Raw genomic sequence first — 20,598 nt, 5'->3', positions numbered from 1 at the left:
TGTGATTGCAGAAATCTTGATAAAAGTCTCTGACTGAAGAGGAAGAAAAATTTGTTTTAGAGACAAAATCAGGTGTAATAGCCTACCATTCCATCAGCCACGAACAAAACAGAGGATCGAGAAAGAGCTGAAAAGCCTAGTTTTGCCCATTCTTTCTTTCTATGCAGGACCAATTACAGTGTTAGCCCTCAAATGCACAGGTACCTACATGCTAGACAGATGAACAACTCCAGTTGCTGCAGCACAGGGACACTGCCTCTGCCCTGGGGGCACAGGAAAGCTGGTAGGGGACAAAATAATGGGCAAAGTGCCACACATACGTTTTTTAGCAGCAGAAAATAGTAATGAAGTACAACCACAGGCATGCAGTTGTCACACACTGTGTCACCAGTTAAAGGTGCAATCCTTGGGGGGTGATCAAATGTAATTTGTTGTGAGCACTTCATCAGTTTCACTGGGCTGGCAAGATGGAAACTACAAGGTGGGTTTTAAATCACTGCCATCTGCAAGTGCTACAAATTCTGAGCTGATTACCATTAAAACCAAACACTGATTTATAAACTTTCTGCATACCATTACTTACACGTGGGCAATAACTGCTCTAGAAGCCTACAGAGCATCCCCTCCAGGGAAAGGGCTCTCATCTCACTGACCACTCAGGTGGCAGCATTTCATGAAACTCTTCCTTCTTTATTTCTAGATAATGTAGTTTACAAGGAGGTTTACTGTGATGGTGCAGAGTGACAAAAGTAAAATTTAAATACACAGTTATAAACAGGCAACAACATTACAGAAAACTAGACACACACCTTAATGGTCCTCTGTAATCATGCATTAGAGGTGGCAGGAAACCCTTGCATATGATTTGTCCATGGCATAAGCTCAATGCAGTTACCAGAACATCTGCACAACACAGTTAAAAAGAGGAAGCAGATTTGTGCTGTGCCTTCAGCTCCTCCCCAGCAGCTTATAAAACTGATTTGTAATTGCCCTGACCCTTGCATCATACCTGTGCTTATCAGCACTCTGGAAAATCTTCCACTGATGACTTTTTGAAGGCAAAAACACATTTCTTCAAAGTCTGGTTACCGTAAAACTACTACAAACCTGGTACCATGCAGTTTAAAAAGTAATACAGAACATCACATAAAGCTGTGAGAGCTAAAGAAGACATTTCCCAAGTACATAAAAAGCACTTTAAGAGGCTTTTTAAGACGGGGTGCCAGGGTATAGGAGGATGAGAACTCACACTGAGCCAGCCACTTCTCAGTGAGGTGCCAACACACCCAGCCTCACCTTCCCTCTCCACCCACCCCTCTTGCACAGTGGGTCCAACACCCCAGTTAGGGAATTCCACAAAAATCAGTTTATCATCTTTTGTTCCCACAAGCTCACACACAATGCTGGAGCTGCACAGGAACCATGGCACTGTAGAGTGAAGTTAATGCTTTGTTACTGCACCTAAAGCATTCTGTGCACCAGCACCTCATCCTTCAGTAAACTGGTCATCACTACAAAGTGCAACTGCAGGGAAAATTAAGGTAAAGAAACAGACTGGAGCATTATAAAAAAAGCAAGCCTTCAGTTCAAATAACTGATTTTATTGTTTTTAAACAGTGAGTTTATTTACTGCCTAATCATGAAATCCCTGACAAATAAGCAGTTCTACTAATTTAAAGGTTTGCATAAATAGGGGTAGCTTGTCATTTAGTATAGTTAAGACTGTGTGAAGTACTACCTGCACAGAAAAATTATCAGTGCAACATCATAACATAGACATGTTTTAAGCATGAAAAAACCTCTCAAAAATATCAATACACTTTTTCTCTGAGAAACTGAGGTGGTGCTTCTTTCAAATGAAGCTCCTCTTCTGTTACCAATATAGACCTGATTTTTAAAGCATCAGTTCTTTTCAATAGCAAATGATTGTACTTCTACATTCAAGATACAGCACACTTTTTTTCAGTGAATCTCAGTTTAAGATAGTCTATATTTAAATAATCTGTATATTACATATAAAAATACACATCTCTACCATAAATGAGGTCTTGTCTTCTAAATGCCCAAGCCTTTTGCCCACCTGCCCTCACCATAAGTTTTACTCAAACTCTGACACATTCATCAAGCAAATTCTGCCACCATCTACTCAGAGAAGTACTTCCTCAACATACAGTCCTGGAACACAATTAAAATGCAACTCAAAACACATACATATAACTTTTCAAATGAGTGTTCAAAGAGTGTAGTTTAGAATTTAATTCAACTTGTTGATTGAGAAATCCTTGACATTCAAGCCAGCAGCATAAATTTTAACTTCCCCACTATGTCTCAGAGTTCTGTGTATCTCCAAGTAAGCTCACTTTAATTTCCAGTCCTTACATTAACAGATGACTAAGGAACAGCTTACACTGGTCAATTTATATTTCCAATGCAAACACACCTGTTGATTTCCTTGTGCAGACACAGCACATGGATCTATTGAAGGCTGAATGTTCTCATACTGAGAGATATCAACAGGTAAATTTCCCCTTGCACTACATTCTGATGCACATTTCACAAAAGTAGTGCTAAATTTGTTTCCTCAAGAGTGAGCCTATCCATAACACTTAAGAGCACACTAAACAATATAATTAAAGATATTAATCAAAGTGGAGTTGTAAAACATTGCTCAGATTTTAGCATTGTTCAATTTACTTTAAATTCCCTTAGCCACAAAGGAAACTCATTACTTCATTAGGCCAGCAAATGAGTAGTGCCTCAAAGTATGGCCACAAGATGAACACACACCCACATTTCTTCCAACTGTTGTTTCAACCTGGGCAGAAGTTTATTAGCTCTATTAGCAAGACAGTGTCCTCTTACTGTTAAATTCTTAAATTAATAAATTAAGGCTATTAATATGCATAGACTAAGGGCTACCATGGTGATAGAAGTCCTGGAAGGAGACCTCACCAGCTTCCACAATGGTTAGTGTACCTGGGTTTCTTGTACCAGCACAGGCAGATATGCCTGTACTTTTAAATGTTAATCCTTTCTGTTCAAAGCTCCCATCTATATATTTTTAAAAACGTAAATATATGTTACCTCACTGTCATGCAAAGCATAAAGTCATCAATTTCTTCATTAAAAGAAGGCAAAAATGCTCTCTTAGCTACTGGAGTAAGTACCTGAATATAGTCTTGGTGAAACCAAGATAAACCTCAGAGTAATACTGTGGGGGAAAAAAAAAAGTAGCAGCTACCTAATCAACTGTGCATACAACTAATGAACTAGTGTTACTATTTCCAAGATCTATTAACACCTGAATCAGCTATCTAGAAGTCCTCACAGGAATAGTAGGAATTTCAAAATTCAGGATTTCAAGAAGTAATTTTTCTCTGGGGAGGCAAGAACAGGGCTCAACACACTGCACTCTGGCTGCTTTGCAGTGTCTCTGTCCAGCATCTGTCAGTTTTGGTAAAGAGATGCACAGATCAAGGCAGCGAGACTGAATATTGAATCTATGGATAATTTTTCTTTTATGCTGAAAGACACTTGTTTTAATGATAAAAATAGGCATTGATAAAGAAATATTTGCCACTGCCTCAGAATCTACACTTTAAGGAGATACTTCAGAATAAATGAAGGGAATAAAGATGTGTGAGCATTTAAACATTTGTGAAAAAGAGACTATCTGAATTTCACAAGCTTCACAAATACCTGTTACTAAAACAGAACTACTTCAGAATTTGCCTTGGCACAATTTGAAACTGAAGATATGAAAGAACTCATTCTCTAGGAAAAACAATAATTTAAATGTAAAGCTTTGAGAGACCAGATGTATGAAATTTAAAACAACTAGAAGTAGTACCATAAACAGAAATTCACACTCAGAATATAAGTAAAAAGAAAGAAATGCTGGAGAAACAGAATAAAATTGTGTCTGTGCTGAGGTACAAATAGAAGGTTCTATAATAAAGGATTAACTCTTTCAATGGCAAATACTTCACATACAAAAATCTAACAGAGATTCACTTACCACATAATTCAAACTTTACATGTAATAAAGGCAAGGCAATACTCAGTTATGGCCTGTCAAATGTTTACCCCACTAACATTATCTACAAAAGCACTTGACCATTTTGTACACAGTGATTCCTTATGCACATTGAAAGGCTTTCTGTTAAAAAAGACATTATATACATATCTGTACACAATTCCAACAACCATGCTCCATCTCCCAGTGGAATTCTTAAAGCAAGATACCTGAGGTTTCTCAATATCTTCAATTTCTCTATCACAAACCTAAATATACATTTCAGATTTTACAAAAGGACACCTCCCTGGAATATGTGCATTATAATTTTAAAAAATTATAGCTTTAAGGAGCTGAAAAAGATTGCCTCCATCCAAGAGACTTCATTTTCACTCTTAGGAATGTCCTTCCTCCCAAGGACTTTTGAGAGACTGAGGCAGAACAGCATTAGGGTGCACACCTCCAATGCAATCACCACAGGATCTCTGCTGTCTTCGGAAAGCCAGGAAGGAAGAGATATGTCAGTAGGATGAAGAACTTCCTCCAGCTAGGGAATATCTGAAGAGGAAAAGAAATAGTTACTGTTGCAACTTTTAGAAAGGCATTCTACAAGAAGCAGCAATGAAGTTACTCCATTTTATGCCATTGAAGTTCTGGCCTTTTTCCTTGCACAATGGCACTCACCACTGCCACCACACTTCAAAGAAGAGCTGTGGAACTGAACAACCCTGCTGAGTATCACTGCTTTCCTAACAAACAGCAACAACTTCTGCTCAGGTGTGTTACTGAGCAGCACTTAATGATGGAAGAACATTGAGTGACTCCAACTTTTCTACTTTGCAAATTTACATCAAATCTTTTCAAACTATTACTGGGCCAGGAAACCTGTATTTCTTGATCTAAGCGGATTCTTAAATCATCCAAAGAAATAAGTACACCTTTTAATCACATTAAGCTTCTGGTAAACTTCATCAAACATACAAGATCAAAACTGGAGGAGGAAGGTAACTAGATTTACTCACATTACTGGGCAGCTCATCTGAGGGTCCCAATTAATTCATTCAGACAAACTGACAAAATCCAGTTCTAACCAATCATAAGAAGGAGTAAAAACTTCTTATTGAAAACCTATCTTCAGTAACTAGCTACCAAACTCAGAGGATATTGAATGACTTAATGATGAAACAGAACATACTTCTTGTAGCACTCAAACAAAAAGAATTCTTTTTTTCAGAATTTGACTAGCTCCAAATAATAGCTTTATCCCCAAGGGAAACCTACTAATCTATGGAATGATTCAAGCTCATTTTTAATGGGAGTTCTTGCTATTTATTCTTTTACTCCCTTTCTGGGGTCATTATCTCATACTAGCTGGAATACCATCCCTGAAAAAAAGAGAAATTTCACCCAGATGTGATCCACTGACAAACATTCTCTATGAATAATTTCTTCTCTCCTTGAAAGAGAATGAAGTTGCCTGCCTTCACTGTTCTAAGACTTTATGACCAAGAAAAATAGTTACAGTCCAAGGAAGCAGAACAGAAGGAAAGCAATGCTAAATAGGCATATAAAGGGTTCTAAAAATCTTTCTTGTAGCACAAAAATTATTAATGTTGCTGTAAAGACAGAACAAGTAAGATCACTTCCAGCATCCCTAAAAGTGCTTTATGGTCTGGGAATTGTCTCCACATGGTCATTTTCAGCCTCAATTGCAGCATCAAGTCTTTGAGGTTTCCATTTCCAGGAAGATCCCATACCAGACTGATAAAAATATGACACTGAAATATTAGCTGATGAAAGACTGGATGCAATTTTGGAACCACTAATGGAAACAAACTGAGATGGAAGTTCCAGCAACTCTTTCAAGTCTGCCAGAATCAAAAGAGAGGACAGGACATCTGGCACTAGAAGTAACCTTTCAGCACTAGAGATGCTGACTGGGCTTCATTCTTAACAACCCATAAAGCAACAAACATGACTGCTTGCAGGTTTCTTGGCATTGGTTTTTACTGAAGGGGAAAGTGTCAGCCTGGAAATCCTGTGCTTCAACCTCAAAGCTGTGAATTCCTAAACTTTACCAAGCTGTGGTTAGAGACAGTAGAAGGGAGACACCTGCTCAGAGTGATCTTTCTCCATGTAGTGGTCCATGATTAATCATTCACATGAGGTTTTTTTCTAGTACCAAGCAATCCAATCTAGCTGCTGTGAGATTCACAACAGCTGTAGGCTCCTAGATTCAAGGTTGAATTTATAGCCTCTTTCAGCAGCACTTCTGAAATTTATACCCCTTATCTTTTCTTGTGCAGTATTTAAAGGAACAGAAAATTGAGTATTTGTCCATAATATATTCCTAAGCAAGGCAGTTAGAAAATCTCATTACATTTGGCCTTTTTAAGTTAAGACCAAATATTGATTTTGAAGCTGCCACCAAAAGGCCATACAGACTGTGTTTCATGAATGAACAAGGAACCACTGACTATGTGAGTGAAAGAAACACAGACCAACTGAACAGTCACTTTACCCATGTGGGTGAAAGCAACTAAGAGTGACAGAGTGCTCTCTGCAACACACACCCAGACACCAAGAAAGTGTGTGTCCCTTACATGAACTGCAAAGGCAAAAGCCTGTCCAGTCTCATTTGACACACAATATGAACACCAACAGGATGAACATACATATGTGCTATCATTTGAAACTAAAAATTAGAACTGCTGATGTGATTAGGTTTTTTTCCAGTAAGCAAACACAATTGCACAAACTGCAAGCACAAGTGGTTTTCTTGTCCATTAGAAACAGAAATTAATGCTTTCAATTTAACATAAGGCAGATATTTATAGAATCAGATTTGCAGCTTTCCTTAAGCCATACTGAAATAGTTTCATTACCTCTGAAGCCTCTGCACAAGGTGTGACACCATAGTATCTGCAATGCCTGGACAAGCCTCTTCAGCTAAATAAACTGATTTCCTCAGTTCTTCTATGGAATCTGTATTACCACCACACACCTCACTCTTCTCTTTCAACTGAAAGGAAACCAGGAAGAAATATATTAATATGATAATAATAAATATTTCTATACATAATGTAATACAGAAGTTTGTTAGGAAGTGACCATCAGTGTTTACAATGTCAGCATTTGACTTTCATCATACACCCTCACATACTGAAGACTTTTTTCAAGCAGAAGTTCATATTAACAGTACTTATCAGGATGTCATCATCTTCATACATCTTCAATCCTCATATATTCTTTTCAGAATGCTCACAGTTAAAATGACAACATAGTACACCAAGAAAAAAAGCTGTTTGGTTTCAAGATGTGCTTCCTGTACTTTAGTATCCATACTTGCACACCTATAGCTTATACTTACATCCTGCAGTAATTTTATCAACTTTTTAAAATAATCTTATCTTCATAAATTCTTCTCTTACCCTTCATATATTCTTTTTCAAAGTTGCTTTTAAGTATTCAGGGGTAAAGTATAAAAAATAAAAAAATCAAGAATGGGAACAAAATACAGTTTTCAACACTGAAATTCAAAAGTGAAATTCTTGATGATGTGGTTCACAACTGTATCTTGGAACAGTGAAGAGCTTGAAATTTTTAATAAGAGGAATACATAAAGCAGTGTCAAAAACAGAATGCTGCAGTCCAAACATTTACACACCTTTTTCTTGTCATGTTCATTGCTTTAGGCCAGCATGGCTGATGCTATTACCATGCACATCAAGTATTGTTAGGAGCAAAATGCAGATCTCAGAAGCAGACATACCAAAGGCACAGCTAAAACTTAACACAGTAAGTTCAGAATGGGTAGTAACAACCTTAGGTGCCATTTATTAAATTTTTCAATTTTTTAAATATAAACCTTGGAATTGTTAAGTTTTAAAGCAATGACTTACCTCTGCAAATAAAGGGGATATAATTGTAGACAGGCATTGGGATAGAGGCCTCTTTGGGATATCCTTTTCCTTTAAAGAAAAAAAAAAAATCTGACCAATTTTATTTCTGAAAATAAGCATCCTTATTGTATTCTAATTAATGACAAAATGCAGTTCCAACATGCTACACTTTATGAAAGCTCTGTTTCCATATATGGAAAATGTTCCACAACATACTATTCCAAAGCACTGTGGAAAATAGAGGCTCAATTAAAATTTGAGAGCACAGCACCTCAAATACATGCAAGTGCAGAATCAGAAGGGGAAAAAAAACCCCAAACCACAAACCAAAACCACCAAACTCCTACAGTCCTACTGAGCATAAACTAAATCATAGGTATGGTGATATTTACTAGGTTCATCCTATATGATACAATATTTTTCTTATATTTTTCCAGAATTTTTAGAGCCAGCACAACAACAACCTGCTCTGGCCACACAGGTTTCAGAAAATACAATGGAGCAGTTCCTAAACATCCCTTATTCTGGGTTGTTTGGACTTCTTTTCCTTCTTCTGCTTTTATTTTTTTTTTTTTTTTAATTTTGGTTTGGTTTGGGGTTTTTTTGGACACAGGCACATTCAATTCTTTGTTACATTGGTAGTCTTTTTCCTTAAAAGACGAAAATTCCTTCTCCAAAACTCCAGCCTAGATTTGCACTGTACTGGTTTTATTTTACTGTTCAGAATGAAGATTTTAAAAATACAATATTACCTGCTCTTCCTCCAGTGGTTGTATTTCAGAAACTAGGGAAATATTTTGGTACTTATTTTGTCAACTACAAAAAAGGACACATTAACAGAATGCCCAAACTTCAAGACTTATTCAGAAAATTTTGTGAAAGGCAACTGTAGAAAATATGTTCTTAGCAAAAGTTCTGAAAATTTCACAATATAAATGCTTTAAAAGGCACAAAGTATAGTCACCCCACTAAATTATTAAAGCAAGAATTATCTCCTTGTATTATGAAGTCAATATTTTGAGCACCTTATTTCTTTGCAACTCCAAAGGCTGGGCTGCTCCATTCTCTAGATTCTTGGGGTCTTTTTCTCTTATTGTAAAGATCCACTCTTCTGAATCACTCCCACCTGAAGCCTGACCATCTGCTTCACTTCAAGGGAAAGGGGGGAAAAAATATCAATTTTTATTACCTACATCTTACCACTGGTGTTCACTCAATATACACACTAAACATAAAAACTACAGTAAAGACCAAGACCAGGATTCTATTGTGCAGGCCACTACATATAAAGATAAGTATGAAAATAAGGGTAACTTATCTTTCAGATAAATTAAAAAATTTAAACCAAGATATTCATCAAATACAAGGAAGTGAGGCATTACAGATTGAAAAAAATTTCTAAGTCACATTAACAAGTTACATGAAGTGTTTTATTGCTATCTGAAAACTGATTTTAGCAGAGTACTTCAAATCATTAGGGAAATTAGAAAATTTAATTCACTTTTCTTCCCTAGAAAAATAGCTAAGACACTGGAACTGTGGTCACTGGAAGGCATGAAGCCATTAATACCATAAAGAAATACACAGCTGTAATGTCATCCAAGAAATAATCTGATGCTTGCCACTAGCAAGCAGCCTGGAATTGCAGAGAATAGTTGTGTTTTCTTTACTATGAGGTATTCAAGCCATTTGTGAATAAGTTGTAGCAATCTCTTCACTTGAATTTCATTTTCACAGTGTTACTTGGCTGTGCAGCTTGAGACCTTCTGCCTGCAGAACAGCTGGCCTCAGGTCTGGAAAGAACCCTGAACCCTAGATAAAAGAGAAGGCCCCCCAGAATATGGGCCAGAAGAGTTTTTCTCAGTGACTATTACTTGCATGAAATCCCTGGCAATACTAAAATTAAGCCTGCATTCATTTACCAAGGCTGCTAAGCTGAAAAGCTACAAATAACAGAGCACAGGAATATATGTGCTAAAAATAACTCCTTGGCTCCTCACAAAGGATATTTTATAGACTCAAACTTACGTATCTGAGTCATCAGAACTGGAGTCATCATGACTTTGCTCAGACTTCCATCTCTTGTGCCTGTCAATGAGGTCAGCCAAGTACGATGTCTTCTTGGAGTTTCGTAAAATGAATTTGTGTTTTAAAAGCTCTTTTGCTGTAGGTCTCTTAAAAGGAAAAAAAAGAGAGTTGGAGGGGGTTTTTTTACCATGTTGAGAGCGTTGAGTGACTCACTATAAAAACAAAGAAATCCAGAGTTTAGTCTTGATACAAAATGAGATTTTAAATATATACAGTATCTAAAAATATACCTGTCACTTGTGTCACGCCATATTAGAGAAGCTGAATGACACTTACTCATGCAATTCATGTAAAGCAGTCAAGTTCTCTACTACACACTGACAAACAGAAACTCACAAAGCTTGGGTCCTTGTTTAAGCAGGCCTCGACAAATTCTTTGAGGGATTTACTGAAGTTTCCTTCCAGCGTTGGTGGATTGTTCTTAGGAATGAGGAACAAAACTTTCATTGGATGTAATTCTGAATGAGGTGGCTCTCCTTTTGCAAGTTCTATGGCTGTTATGCCTAATGACCAGATATCTGCCTGTAAGAAAGAATGCTTTTAAGATTAGGCTGGAGACAGAAAAGAAAATAGCTGGCTTGCTATTCTAGTTTAACCATCAACAGAAATCTGCTTGCTCACACTGTCCCCTGGTGGAATGGGGGAGAAAGAGAATTTGAAGGGTAAAGGGAAGAAAACTTGTGGGTTATGAACAGTTTAATAATTGAAATAAAGTAACAATAATAATAAACTAAAACCCAAGAAAGGAAAGTGATGTAAGTGGAAACAGCTGCTCAACACCAACAGAAAGATGCTCAGCCAGTCCCTGAGCAGCAGACCCCAGCCCACCTTCCCCTGGTTTTATTGCTGAGCATGGGACCATATGGTGTGGAATAACCCTCTGGTCAGCTGGGATCAGCTGTCCTGGCTGAGTCCCCTCCCAGCTCCTTGTGCACCCCCAGTCTGCTCACTGCTGGGTGAAAAGCAGAAGAGGCCTTGACTCTGTGCAAGTGCTGCTCAGCAATAAGGAAAACATCCCTGAGTTATCAACACTTGCAGCACAAACCCAAAACACAGCCACATACCAGCTACTGTGAAGAACATTAATTTTACCCCTGTCAAAACCACCACACTTGTAAAGGCAGATTTTTAAGTTTTAATGTAAATAACTTAATGTGTAAATTGGTTTTGTTACCACTGTTTTATGTGATTAGCCACATATCCCAAGTAAACAGAGCTTCTTGGTTGTCTCCACTTCTCAGCATAAAACAGTTCTACTAAGTAGAGTTTAAAATTTTTTTTATAATCAATACTACTACACCAAAAATCAATGGCAGAGTTGTTATAAACTAGCATTTTATCTACCATATTCAAGCACACTGTAAATACAGGGTAAATCTAAAATATTTGCATAAAGTAAAATGTTTTAACTTGCACAAGATCTTTCCTCAACAAAAATTAGCTAGTACAACCACCAGAAATTTTTATATATCATTCTTATTCACAGACTAGAGAAATGCAGTCTTGAAAAATAATATTCAGCTTTTTCATTCAAGTAGCCTCTGAAAGTTTTCACTATCAAAATGTGCTACTCTTTCTAGGGAATCATGTCTCCCTTGATACAAATCCTACTGCAAATCTGCCTGAAGTAATGTGAAGTGATGCATTATAATTCTCTTATGTTTTGCTGAAATCACAGACCCAGTAGTCAAGAGAATAGAAAATAAACCTGTCAGAAAGGTAAAAGAAAAAAAAATTCACAGAAATGTCTGTTTCAAGGACAAGATACCAATTAAAAATATTTATGTTTGGGTTTTTTCTGTTTCTTTTTAAGTGAAAGCAGAACAAAGACTTATTCTGAGGAAAAGAGGAAAGATCTGACATGAGCTGTCTGGTTTTATTCCCAAACAGAGCAGTTGGAATTTTGCTATGTTGTAAAGACATCTATTTCCAGGTACTGAATAGAGCAGAGATTTCATTTGTCACTGCTATCTTTACTAAGTACCCCTCAACCCCACCTGTATCAGCCCTGTGAATTCTCATGGTTATCATTGACTGACTTGCACACATCCATTCCACTATCACAGCCACAGTGCCTGGCCCAAAACAAGCTCCTCCTTACTTGTTCAGACAGTATCCTACTGTTAAGAGCTTAGTTATTTAATTTTGCAAGTAAGAATGAAAAAAAAGCAGAGTCAATTAGCATACCATCGAATTTATGAAATGCCGTTTTGTTAGCCCATGTTACAGAACAGTTCCTGAGCACAAAGAATTACATAAGCACATGAGCCCCAAGTTTCATTTATCTTAATAAGAGATTTATCAGCTAAGCTCTTCTCAAGCCTAACTGTGAGTAAATTCCTTCTAGCAGGAAAGCTTTTCTTTGTTACAAAAGAAAAATGTCACCTGGAAAGATGAGTCTTCATGTTAACAACTAAGTATTAATATTTCTGATTTATTAATAATTTCAGTTTCTCAAGAGTGAAGTGTTAAAGCCACATAAATGGATAGATTTTTTTCTGCCAGACTTTCACTCACAGGTGGAGCATGTGTATATACAAGTATAAACATCAAATTTACATGTGTATGAGTACATAAATATTCACTTGCACACACACATATCTATATAAATACTTCCTTTTTTCCCCATGTATTTACAACTTTACTGCTAGTGACCTTCCTCTACCAGAATCAACAAAAAGGTGCAACAAACCATGGCTGCACACTAGACTCTTTGAAGTCCAAGATGGGTGTTAGAAGTCTATTCCTGCTGAAAACATCAAAAATAACTCATCCCATATTCCTCTAAAACCATATCCTCCCCTTTCACAGATAAAAAAGGAAGTATCAATTGCATGTGTATCCAATTAGGCATTTCTAGGATGCACTTGACTGTGACAAAGAAACCCCAGAACAAGCACAAATAGTTCTCCAAAAGGAGAGGGATAAGCATGACCTCAGGAAGTGGTGACACTACGTTATCATTATGTTTTATCACATTTTGTGATTTTTAGAGTTTCAACAAAAATTCTTGAATAAAAATTCTTCTTCCAAGTTGACATGACAGTCAGCAAGTCACTGTTATTGCAATACTGTCATAAGCCTTCCCTCTTCTAATCTAATGACTAAAATTCAGCCTGGCTCTGAAGTTCTTGTAAGTCAAAGAAAACAAGTTATGTGCAAGAGAAAACCATTTTCAAATTAAATATCTGGTTTTTACAGTACAAGTTTTATGGTAGAAAGAACAGGGAACTAGATATATGAAAAATTAAGCATGTTAAGAAAATATGTTTTCAGATAAGACAGGAATCAAAACAGGAAGCAGAAGCACTGCCAAAAACTGCAGCCCTTTCAAGGTTTTATTGGGAATCATTCATCAAGTATCCAAGACTCTTATGTCCATGTGACGTTGCAGACTGAAACAGCCAGAATGGAAAACTCAAGGGCTGAATCCTACTTTGTCCAAGTGATGGTCATTGCCAGGAGGCAAACCTCAGAAAAACAAAAAACCCAAACCAACCAACCAAAACCAAAACAAACAAACTAAAAACCCCCCACAGAAACATACGAAGGGGAGAAAAAACCAACACCATTCAAAAAAAGTTTGCTCAGTTTTAAATTGGGATTTTGGGGTCATCTAAGCTTCTACAGGTTCTACAGTGTTTTGCTTATTATAGCCTCTTTACAGAAAGATATTAAATAGGGAATTAAGCAATACTGCAGCCTAGACCAGAGTGGAAAGTGGAAAGAAACATCCCAACTTTTCTCACTGCATGGAGATATGGCCAATCAACAAATCCCTGCAGAGATGGGCAAGGAAGATGAGCTCAGGGAAGAATATAAGGAAATACTGCTAATTATCATAAAGAAAACTGATCTTAACACAAGTTGGGCTTGAGGGTGACCTTTGTTTAAGACCTACAGCTGCAGCAGTAGGTTGGACAGAGAGCCTTTCCTGATAACATGGGTGTCCTGCTGAGCTAGCCAGGCCATGTGGGGCAGGGAGAAGGCAGGGGCAGCAAAGAGTTGTGTATGTATCTCAAACAAATAGAAGCATAAAAAAAACAAGTAACCAACACGATGAACTTTGAAAAATGCAATAGGCTTGAGCTGGCTTTAATGGCATATTCCTTCCTGGCAAGTAGGGACACACAGTGCCACACTCGTGAGAATACAGGGAACAGTAATGGAATCACATTTCTATTGTGACCCAACTATGTATTACAATTGATATATCCTGCTTGTGTTGAGAATTCAATATGCTGATGTGCCACTGTGTTAAATCAAATCCCATATATAGATAAATATGGTATTAAATATTAACACCTCCCAAATGGCAAATCTGAAAGAACATGGTCAGAGTAGCACAGACCCACGCAGCACATTCTGTCAGAGATGAGTAACAGCCCTTTCAAACAACACTTTCACATCCATCACATCCATATTCTTCAACTGTGTTGCTGGCTATTTTTTTCTAAAAACAAGTGGAAGAATGTTAACATTTTGTATATATTTGGACTCTTCTACTTTTAAACATCCAAAAATACTCATAAATAGAGTGGGATAAACAGTGATGGGATGTACTCGTGAATACTGTATCATATCTTGCCATCTGGATTACCTTAATAAACTGGGAAACTAAAACTTAGGATACAAATTAGGAAACCTTTCCTCACTAACAGCTTTAAGCTGCTAGGGGTCACCTGAACACATTATCACAGTCAAAGTTATTAGCTGCATTCTGAAGACCAACTTATGTAACTCAAGATAGAAAAAGGAGGGCACTTTGGTAATACTTTGGAGTACCTTACCTTAGAATCATATGCTGATTGCTTTATTACTTCAGGTGCCATCCAAAATGGTGTTCCCACAAAGGTATTCCTCTTTATCTGTGTATCTGTTAGCTGTCCAGCTACTCCAAAATCTGCCAGTTTTACTTCCCCTTGTTCAGACAGTAATACATTAGCAGCTGGAATAGAGAAGAGGAAATACCAGAAATGAAGATATTTGACCCCATTTGACAATGTAAGGTTGCATGAGTTCTTCTGATATTCTTTCATCACAAATAATAAAACAATTTACCTTTAATATCTCTGTGGATTTTCTTTTCTGAATGCAAGTAATCGAGTCCTTTGAGTATCTCCCTCAATATTGTAGCAATTTGAGTTTCATCAAGTGAACCAGGTTCTAACTAGAAGAAGCAAGAAATGTTTAAATATGCATAAAAAAGGGACAAACAGAACAGAACAGAAATAATACTGTGACTATAAAAAGAAATTACTCCTACTGTCACCCCTCAAAATTTCCAATTTTCTAACTTCACAATGTGAGACAAAACAGAACATTCTTTTTAAAAACATATAGTTCTAAACTAAGTGGCCTAATGAACAACAGGCAAAGAAATAATTTATCTAAAATATTATGCAAAAAAAAAAAAGAGTCTCAAATTACTGCTTTGTGGTCAGGTCATAGATATACTATGCCTTTGAAAAGCATCTGATTGTTAACATTACACTGAACTTAGATGTGCAACTACAAAGAGCCTATGTGGACCCAAAATCTCAAAGCCTGAGCAAGAAGCTAGGGCATTCAAGGTACTAAATCAATCAGTCTATAACTACATACCACAGTGGATTTTGAGAAACTCTCCAAAACACAACTCAAATTGATAGGCTGAGAGAACACTACATATTTTAAAATGCTAACTTTCTTCGTGTAACACTGGAAATACAGATCTGCTAATTGTTAAAATATTCCAAGTAATTCTTATGAGAAGAATCAGTAGTGTTAGATGATTCCAAGATCTTTACATCTGCTATGAATTTTAAAAGTGAGACTAACAGAAGAAAGGTCAATACCCAGAGAAATTCAAACAATAAGGGCATCTTAAGAGAGACACTGAAACTTTGTGTCCAACAGTTAATATTGGAAATATTTCACTATTCTAGTTTACTCCACAATAGCACTCACTGAAGCACAATCAAAACATTGTACCTCTAAAGCTTCATTCTGTGACAAGGAAAGCATTTCAGATAAAGATTTTCAGATGAAAATTAAAAATAGTACATCCCTCAGAAACCCTCATGCATAGCAACAGAGGTAATATTTCATGTAACAATGCATTTGCTTTATCTTTGCAGCTTTAGTTACAGTATTATTTTCCTTAGCCCTGATAATACATACCATATCACCACTACCTGAAACCCACTAAAATATTCTCAAAGCTTTGCTCCTGCCAGGCTGCAAGCACCAGTTTGAGATCTGGGAATATGACACAGCACATCTAATGGGGGAAAATCTCTTACCAGCTCACCTTAGTGAGGAGGAATTATTGAATAGAGCAAATCTGAGAATATGGTCACAAACTTGAACTATACTCAAAGTCTGAACAATAAAATGTACATGCAGTTGTATTATATGTACTTTTTCTTGTGAAATCATTCAATGTATATTCAAGTACAGAAAACATCAAGTTAGCATGACATTCTCTAAACACAGAATTCAAGGTACCAGGTAATCCTTGCCTCAAGTATGAAAATGTGGCAAAGCATGCCAGACTCTAATTGAGAACCATAATGTGCATGTTAGAACTAGAACATGCACCAGAACATAAACTGAAAATTAATCAAGCACACAAAAGGTACTTAATAGACACTTAGATGATTATTTCAGTTCTGTGGTGCAATTTCTTCAATAACATTTTAGGATGTGAGTAAGGACTTTCTACTATTTCTAAGCAACAAACTTAGTGAATAAACCCATAGTCATCACACAAGTGAAATTTGTGTGATGAAAATAAAAGAAAATATGGTAACGTGTTTTCATTCTGCTCTTTTATACCTTTCATTCTACCTTTTATACCTATACCTAAAATATTAGCTAATTTATAAAAGTAAACCCAATTTCTAATTGCTCTAAAAAGCAATCACAACTATAAATAAACATTTTTTATCATATGTTTATGGGGAACAGCATGAATTTTTACACAACCACAGAACAACCTAACAGATGTGGGAACTAAAGGTATAAATGGGTTAAAAAAATACACAACTGCAGGGCACCCACATTGAATAACCACCCCTGTCTTCTGAATGTCACCAACAGAATCCCTTTAGAGTGACCTTTCTCCTTTTGCTCTTTCCTCAAGCATTTATCAGTTACCTCATTTGACAACTGCAAACTCTGCTACAAAGACATTCTGCCTCAATTTGTATAACAATTTTAACATACTTAAAACATGCATTATTATTTCTATTATATGGTTTTAAAATCCACAATGAACATAAGAAGGTGTGTCCTTTGGGAGGTGGCTTGGGTGCTTTTTAATAGCTGAAGTGAATGTCAGCATCCAGTCACAGAAAACATGATCTACACTGACCCTTTGAATTCCAATTCAAACCTGGGTACTCCATCCCAGGTGCAGAATGAGGCACTTGCTCTGGTTAAATTTCATACACTTGGTGATTGCACAGCCCCTTGGTCTACCCTCCATGCAGTCCACAGCTTCTCCTATTTCTTTGAAATACTATTTTTAATACCAGCCTAAATTGTATTTCAGTCTGTTTAGACTTCAATCAAGGAATCTTTTGTTTATTTGTTTGGGGGAGGAGGTGGTGAGGAAGATACATTAAAATGTATAAACTAAGAAGAGTTGTGGTGGCAGAACTAAGAGATACAAAAAACTATTTTCAGGCACTAGTGCTCTCTGGCTGACTGAAGATTAGTATTCTGAGATGTTTATATCCTGCTTCCAATATTATGTTGCTTAGTTCCCCTCTATTTACACAAATAATCAGTCATGCCTCATGGAAAGTAACATTTTTCTGGCATTGACAAATACTCTTCTTCTTTACTGAAAGTGAACATTGCCACAGCCAAGTGATCTACTCTAGTTTCCAGAACTATAAAGTAGGAAAATAATTACAGGAAGTAAAGTAACAAAAAAAAAGTGAATTTACTTACTAGATCAAGGGCAGAGCCTCCACCTAGATATTCCATTATTATCCATAATTTTGTATCCTGCAAAACAAAAAAAAACACCAAAAATGTACTAAGGGAAAAAAAAAAACAAACAACAAAGTAGTAAATGGAACTTGCTCCATTCTTTTGGCTGAATAAATTGTCCGTAGTTTTGAAACACTACTAATATTTAACTGTTCCTCAAAAGAATCTTTGGACTCTTTACTCAAAAGTGTGTGCATGGAGGAGAATGCAATTTCATTTTCAAATTAAAATTATGGACATTCCAAATATTAATAGTGTTGCATATATTTCCTTTTGTTACAAAATATTATCTCAATTTTTTTATCGTCTTTATTTGTACAGATACCTCAAAATATTTTCTTTAGTAAGCTTGATTCCTGTCTAGTTTAAATTGAAATAGAATTTACTCTTCATATTTGTTTCATTTTCTTGAACAGTCAAGTAGTTTTCTCCACTAATGCTTATGCATCTGATATATGGTATAGAAATTTGCATAGCTGTGTTCAAGAAAGAAGAAGCAAGATTGTTTAAGATGATTGTAACAATTTACTAGCTTCAGCTAGTAAAAGAAAAGGCAACAACAATAACAAGCTACTGTATTTCTAAAGAAAACCTTGATACATATTCCAGGACTGTTTAACACAGATATACAACACACTGTGCTAAGAGATTGGACCCAACCATTTCTTCCCACTGTTTGCTGCATTTTTTTCCCAAATACACTAAGAGAAGTTCATCCACCTTTTCCTTGTAGTACCAGCCTTAATACACACAATAAAGCCAAGCCACAAATCTATTCTCTGTCTACTACTACTGTAGAATACAATAGTATTCAAATGAAATTGCTGCACAAAACACACTGGTGGTTTAGTTCTTCTGATTATCAAGTTACTTTAAGCTTTATTAGTTTCACCTCTATGGTATGTACCAAACTTTCACAAGACCTCTACCATAATAGTGTAGATATATCTCAGACCAAGGAGCACATAAATAGCAATAATCTTTATCTGACATAAAAAAACTTCATGTAAAAATAATGGCTCACAGCCAGGGCATCTGACTCTGAATTCTCATCTGTAAGGATGGATTCAAATTTTTAGAGAAGTGGTAAATGTATTGCAGGACATAACTTCATCTAAATCCTCTGAGGGATTAAGATTTCAGTCCTTAGGACTCACTTAAGTCTTTTAGTCATTATTATATCTATAATTCACTGCATGCACTCCCTCTCTGGACTTAGAATGCACCTGCTGGAGGTAAATGTGCATTTTTCCTACCTCCAGTTACACATACTGTTCTATTTTTAGATAAGACCCTGGATTAGAGTTCCTTCATCATCCACTATTTTTAACATACATATTCAACTAAATTTAGACACCTTTCTTCAGGAATCAACTCATGCTATTTGACCAACATAGTCTTGTTAAAAATATTTTAAGAGAGCCAGAACACATTTTTTAGGAAGAAACAGTAATTTAAAAATACAATTTATCTCAGCACTGACAAACAACAAACTGATAGTGCTTACTTCTGCAGACACCACAAATATTCCAGGAACTGCAACTCATCTTGAAACAGTCCCTTTATAGTACTGAAATACTTGTTTTTCTGCTAAAACTTTTTCATGTTTTTCCTGTCCCTTCAAGGCTCCAGGTCCTAGCACTGATAAAATGTGTTTTAAACATACATGGAATTAAACACAAACATGTCAAGTCATCACTACTTCCTAGTTCACTGAAAATGCCTGGCTGGGAAAGAACAAGGTAAAGGAAGTCCTTTACAAGGGCTTTACAAGGTAAAGTAAATCCTTGACCCTTTCAAGAATAAGGAAGAAAAGAAGGGAGGGAAAAAAAAAAAAAAAAAAAAGGAAAACCCCCAAACATTCACAACACTTCACACAAAGGTCAACAAGAGGTGCATCTTCCCTTTTTTACTACCTCAATTATCTCAAAGATTTAAGGAGTTAACAACTCAAAATAAGATATAATTTCCCAAAAAATAAACCCTCTAGAATGGAAGGTATCAAATTCTCCAGTTGAAAACTAGAAATTAGAGGTAGAAAATAACTAACAAAAATATTTAAGAATATAATTTTAATTACATAGTTACACAATTGCACTACTATGTTATATTACTCATAGTCTTTTAAAATAATCATTTATCATTTTAATTATTTTTCTAGTTCAATTGGTTTTTGCACCTGAAACTTTCATCATCAGTTACCAGAGGCCACATGTCTGAATTTACAACACAAAAGCCATAGATTTAGTAAACTTAGTAATTCTACATTTTAAAACAAATGAAGTATGGAAATACAGTTAAGAAAAGCACATACACACAACTGTATCTGTAGACCCGTGTAAAGCTGAATAACAGCAATCTATTACAATGATGGCATCTTTTTACCTGGATCCCTACATTCAAAATTATTTTTAATTCTCTACGGCTCCCCCTTGCCTCAGAAATATTACTCAACTTCACAGATGGTTTTGGGTTTTTCTTTTTAAAGTTTCCATCATTCATATGAAGTATCTGAACACATTCATATGATTCATAGAGGTGAAACTAATCAAATAAATTTAATTACTATGGTAGCAAATCTTACTACCATCTTTCCCTAATAATTTTGGG

At 36.1% G+C, this 20,598-nt stretch overlaps 1 protein-coding gene across 5 annotated transcripts in view; it reads right to left on the bottom strand.

The window, feature by feature from the left end:
- Positions 1–1,580: 1,580 nt before the first annotated feature.
- STK24 (serine/threonine kinase 24) overlaps positions 1,581–20,598 on the bottom strand; it is a 51,153-nt gene continuing 32,135 nt past the window's right edge. For 4 of the 5 annotated variants that reach the window (XM_079306908.1, XM_079306911.1, XM_079306910.1 and 1 more), the window contains 9 exons: positions 17,947–18,003; positions 15,067–15,175; positions 14,796–14,953; positions 10,342–10,527; positions 9,946–10,091; positions 8,943–9,066; positions 7,918–7,986; positions 6,901–7,037; positions 1,581–4,573 (listed from right to left, as the gene is read on the bottom strand). In XM_079306908.1, the coding sequence (XP_079163034.1) occupies positions 4,537–4,573; positions 6,901–7,037; positions 7,918–7,986; positions 8,943–9,066; positions 9,946–10,091; positions 10,342–10,527; positions 14,796–14,953; positions 15,067–15,175; positions 17,947–18,003 (1,023 nt within the window). In that variant the 3' untranslated portion in view covers positions 1,581–4,536. Of the gene's footprint in view, positions 4,574–6,900; positions 7,038–7,917; positions 8,804–8,881; positions 9,067–9,945; positions 10,092–10,341; positions 10,528–14,795; positions 14,954–15,066; positions 15,176–17,946; positions 18,004–20,598 lie in introns of those variants that run through there. The other variant, XM_079306909.1, reaches the window with a different exon arrangement.

This window comes from Erithacus rubecula (assembly GCF_903797595.1).
Source record: "Erithacus rubecula genome assembly, chromosome: 1".
NCBI classification, from domain to species: Eukaryota; Metazoa; Chordata; class Aves; order Passeriformes; family Muscicapidae; genus Erithacus; species Erithacus rubecula.
This window is presented reverse-complemented; position numbering and strand designations above follow the sequence as displayed.